Raw genomic sequence first — 5,000 nt, 5'->3', positions numbered from 1 at the left:
TGAAAAAAGGTAGTCGACGAACATTTCTTCATCACAGTTTTACTCGGCGAAATCAACACAGTCACCTGGTCACTCCGCTGCCCACGGCTCCCCTGATAGGCAATAGATACAAAGCTACAGTAATATACTGCAGTGATTTAAAACTGGAGCTCAAAGCAAAACGAGAGAGATTAATATTGACGTTAAAGCCCGCCTGAAGGGCGTTCGCATAATTTAACCCATTTTGGGGTTGCGAACCCCTTTTGGTGTTAGCATTATGCTATGCTTTAGCTATTGAAAAATAGCAGATCTACAAGCTCATAGCGCGCCACCGAGTGGCGCGCTACGAGCTTGTAGGTTTTTGAAAAATCGAAGAACGACACTGACATTGAAAACATAGCTTTTTCAGAAAACTGTCAGGATGTAGAAGACATTTTTAGAATCTGATCTCAGGTCAAAATGGGTTAAGACTACGGCCCGGTTGCGTAAAGACCTTCCTACTAGATTGACCCCTCCTCCTACTATAGTAGGGCAGGGCTAGAAAGTAGTACGGTGCCTGCTGGGCGGAGCATTTCCACTCCCTAATACAGCCTGAAAACTTGATCCTGGCAGCCAACTCGGTAGCGTGCTGGTCTAATCGTTAGACTCTGAATCCACACCTCCTGGGTTTGAATCCTGCTGCTTTTCCAACAACCGCAGACTCGTTTTTTTTTGGGCGATAAAGTATCGTTTTAGACCACGACGGAGGGGCGTCGTCTCTAGCGAACTCGAGCCACGAGAGACTCAACCGAGCACGCTAAAACGTGCGCGTTCACCTGTTTGTTAGTTATAGTTCTTGTTTGCTTGCCATCATTGCCAAGCTCTGCTGTCCGCACTGAGACTGAAAGGCTGGGTTGATTGCAGCGTGAGATGCATTTATCTGTATAATGTATAGCAGAGTATCATTGAATAGTTCAGTGTCATGCGTGACCTCATGTGTTATGACACTGCAGACGACAGTTATTCAGACATTGACAGATTGCAGAATTTTGACCACATGCAGCCGTTAAAAAGTCATCATTAATTCACATCTCCCTCGAACCCGTGTTCCCTCTGCCTTCCTCCCTCAGCCACTCCCCCTCTTCTAACCCACCACCACTCCCTCCTTCCCTTCCCTCTGTACACTCCCCCCCCTGCCCCCACCCCCCCGGCTGTGGGAAAGCCATTTTATCAGCGTCTGTCCGTTGTTCTCTGGTGAGGATAGATACAGAGAAGATAGATGAGTGTTTTGACATGGAGAGTGTTAGACAAACACTCTTATCGGCCCGCCACTTTAGGCCGACCCCCCGAAACACTCGGACTGAACCGTGGAGGGAGGAGAGCGGGGCGGGTGGGGGGGGTAGTGGTGTGTGTGTGTATGTGTGTGGGGGGGGGGAGAGGGCGAGTTGGTGTGTGTGTGTGTGTGGGGAGGGGGTTAAATTTGGTGTGCATGCTTATGAGAACGAGAGAAAATGGGAGATAATGTCGGAAAACCGAGAGAGAGAGAGAGAGAGAGAGAGAGAGAGAGACGGGCAGAGAGGTTCTCCCCCCCCCCCCCCTGTCCAGAAGCATACCCCAAAGGCACATGGTGTAACCGAAGCAGGTGGTGTTAATCCCACCCCAGTAGATCACAGAGCCTAACAACGGAACAGCCCGTATTACTATTACAGCTCAAGCTCATCAATTTGTTCCCAGATGTGCCGACAGACATGAGTCTATTGCCTCCTCCAGAAGTTGAGCGTTAACGCTCGCCCTGGCAGTTCTAGCTGTCTTAAGTTTTAAATAGATGGGACACATCTCCCATGCCCCCTGCGGTGCCCCCGTGCTATCAGCCTCTATCTGGGCTGTAGCAGACTCCAGCCCAAGCCCTGACTCCCATCCCTCTGCACAGTTATCACTTTGAGGAAGTGCACTATAGAGAGGCTGGAACGGGCAGCACGTGGCTGCATGCATGGGGTCCGTTTGGTTCAAACTCCCCCTAGTGTCTGGTGTGCTGGTGCACCTTATCCCTGGACGGATGTGTCATGGTGGTGGGTTCGTGTCAGGTTCAACCCGTGAGAAGCTCTTAACCCATTTAGGCCTGACCTCAATTTTTTTTTAAATTCTTATAAATCCTCCAGTTTTCTGAAATAAATATTCTCACGATTTTTCAAAAATAGCAGATCTACAAGCTCGTAGCGCGCCACTCGGTGGCGCGCTATGAGCTTGTAGATCTGCTATTTTTCAATAGCTAAAGCATAACACAATGCTAACACCGAAAGGGGTTCCCGCCCAAAATGGGTTAAAACGAGTTTATTTTATTTATTGGACATCTTCTTCTCTATATAAGAAGAATATACTTCCAGTCGATATCTTTCGGTATCTCTGCATGATTGTGTGAAGCAATTTCACACAGATTAGTTTCACAGATTTCTTTTTTGGTCCGATTCACACCTCAAGAGGTTTGTAAGAGGTGCGTATAGGACCAAGTGCATATTATCACTCTGATCACACTGTCAGGAACTTGCTATTTTTTTTTTAATGTTGCTCTTTATTCTACTTTCCGGTCGTTAGACCTTCATCCAGGCCAGACAATTGTCTTTTGAACGGATTAGAGCATTGGGCTCTCATCAGTTTGCCTGGTACTGTTATTGGCATTATGCTGTTGGCTTGCTGTTGACCAGCTCAGTGGCCTTGTGGTTAGAGTGTCCGCCCTGAGACTGGGAGGTCGGGGTTCGATCCCCGGCCCGGGTCATACCAAAGACTCTAAAAATGGGACCCAATGCCTCCCTGCTTGACACTCAGCATTAAGGGTTGGATTGGGGGGTAAGTCCCTGCGACATACTAGCGTCATGTCCAGGGGGTGTACTTGTACATCAAGCTGCCTCACGCTACAGAAACAGGAGATAGGCTCCTGCCCCTATGGGCCTCATGGCTCGGCAAGGCTACTTACTTGCTGGTCTACCAACATGACAGATACGTAAATTGATCTCTCTCTCTCTCTCTCTCTCTCTCTCTCTCTAGATGACGTGGCGCTGAGTGAAGCAGGTGATGACACCAGGGTCGTAGCGTGCAGGGACCTCCGCCCCGACACCACGTGGGGTCCCTACCCAGGGATCATCCAATCAGATGACAGTGCAGAGGACCAGGAACCAGAGGTGAGGGGTCACAGACTCTGTCCTGCGGGGTCTACTACTAATTGAACTGAATTTACACATTTCACTGCCAGTTAATGCCATGAAATTATTACCGTATGTACATTATACATATACGCTATATACTGTATACTCTCATACAAGTATACTTGTAACATATTTGTATACTCACATGAAGTATACTTGTAATTGTACTTGTAGCTGTCCTGATCATGTTATTTTCTTTTGCTCCTGATCCGATTCCGAGCATTTGATTTTGAGTATCTGCTGATACCGATTTTCCCCCGATCTGATATTTATATTTTTATAGAACACTTATGCCATATCACGATAGTACAATGTCAAAAATCACAGACAATATCCAGTCTATCATGATGTGGATATAATATTGATACTAGGGATGTCCCGATCACGTTGTTGTGCTCATTTGAAAATGATGTGATCAGCCCCGATTTCCGATCACTTGATCGGATCGGGACAACCCTGCTTGTAATGGATTTGTTTTATACAAGTGAACCGCCAAATTGTCCCAAAAGAGTAAACTTTTCTTCTTAGGGATGTCCCGATCACGTTATTTTGCTCCCGATCACATTGCGATCATTTGAAAATGATGCGATCGGCCCTGATTTCCGATCAAACCTACCTAGAATAAAGACTGAAACTACAGTATCCAGCATAATTGACTAGTTTTCAGTTACTGTGTGTGTGTGTGTGTGTGCGTGTGCGGGTGAGTGTGTCTGAGAACTTGTGTGTGTGTGCGTCTGTGTGTGTGTGTGTGTGTGTGTGTGTGTGTGTGTGTGTGTGTGTGTGTGTGTGTGTGTGTGTGAGAACCTGTGTGTTGTGCATGTTCCTTGGGAACTGCATGTGGAACCGGATGCATCGCTATCAGAGTCACAGTCTTGTGCATCATGTGTACTGACTCCATCTAATCATGTGATACTGATGCTGGGAGAGGCTTCCTGGCATGAACACGCACGCACACACGCACGCACGCACAGACAGACAGACAGACAGACAGGCTGATGAAAAATTCTGGCAAAATGCAAACATACATTGGACTGTGCCCACTACTGCTGGGATTTCTCGTCCTATCGAAAAATGCACTTTATTTGTATTTTATTTTTATAATTATGACAATGCTCGTAATACTAGCTCAGCCTATGGTCCAGTTCATCCTGGTCCGGTTCACTCCAAACAACTAGTCGTGCTCTCTTTTAAGATAATCTGTTTGTCCTCAAATACTACACTTCTCATTATATGCCAGCAGTTAGGTCAGAGCATCCTCTCCTCTCCTCTCCTCTCCTCTCCTCTCCTCTCCTCTCCTCTCCTCTCCTCTCCTCTCCTCTCCTCTCCTCTCCTCTCCTCTCCTCTCCTCTCCTCTCCTCTCCTCTCCTCTCCTCCCCTAATTACATTTACTTAAGTACTATACTTAAGTACAATATGGTATTTCCATTTTACTTAAGTAAAATACTTTTTATTCTACTCTTCTACTCAGAGAAAAATATTGTACTTTTACTCCACTACATTTATTTGAAAACTTTAGTATACCGGTAGTTACTTTGTTGATTTTGATTATGTTTTACAAAACGTATATTACCCACGTCAACCCTATATACAGTACATTTCAGCTATTTGAAAATAGCCGATCTACAAGCTCACAATGCACCGCATTGATCTGCTATTTTAAACACACGTTCTGCATAGTGAGTATAGCCTACTTCAGTAAAAAAAGAATAGTACTTTTTTCCACCACTGGCTCTCTGGTCCCCTCCCCTCCCCTCTCCTCTCCCCTCTCCTCTCCTCTCCTCTCCTCTCCTCTCCTCTCCTCTCCTCTCCTCTCCTCTCCTCTCCTCTCCTCTCCTCTCCTCC

At 46.5% G+C, this 5,000-nt stretch overlaps 1 protein-coding gene across 1 annotated transcript in view; it reads left to right on the top strand.

Annotated features, from left to right (window-relative positions):
* The window catches only part of zfpm1 (zinc finger protein, FOG family member 1), a gene marked incomplete at its 3' end in the record, with an annotated part of 88,821 nt that overhangs the window by 66,845 nt on the left and 16,976 nt on the right, over positions 1–5,000 (top strand). The window contains exon 4 of the mRNA XM_079502376.1: positions 3,001–3,134. Coding sequence (XP_079358502.1) covers positions 3,001–3,134 — 134 coding nt within the window. The remainder of the gene's footprint in view (positions 1–3,000; positions 3,135–5,000) is intronic.

Source organism: Electrona antarctica (assembly GCF_951216825.1).
Source record: "Electrona antarctica genome assembly, chromosome: 5".
NCBI classification, from domain to species: domain Eukaryota; kingdom Metazoa; phylum Chordata; class Actinopteri; order Myctophiformes; family Myctophidae; genus Electrona; species Electrona antarctica.
Note: the sequence above shows the minus strand (reverse complement) of the source record. Positions and strands in the feature narration are given on the sequence as shown.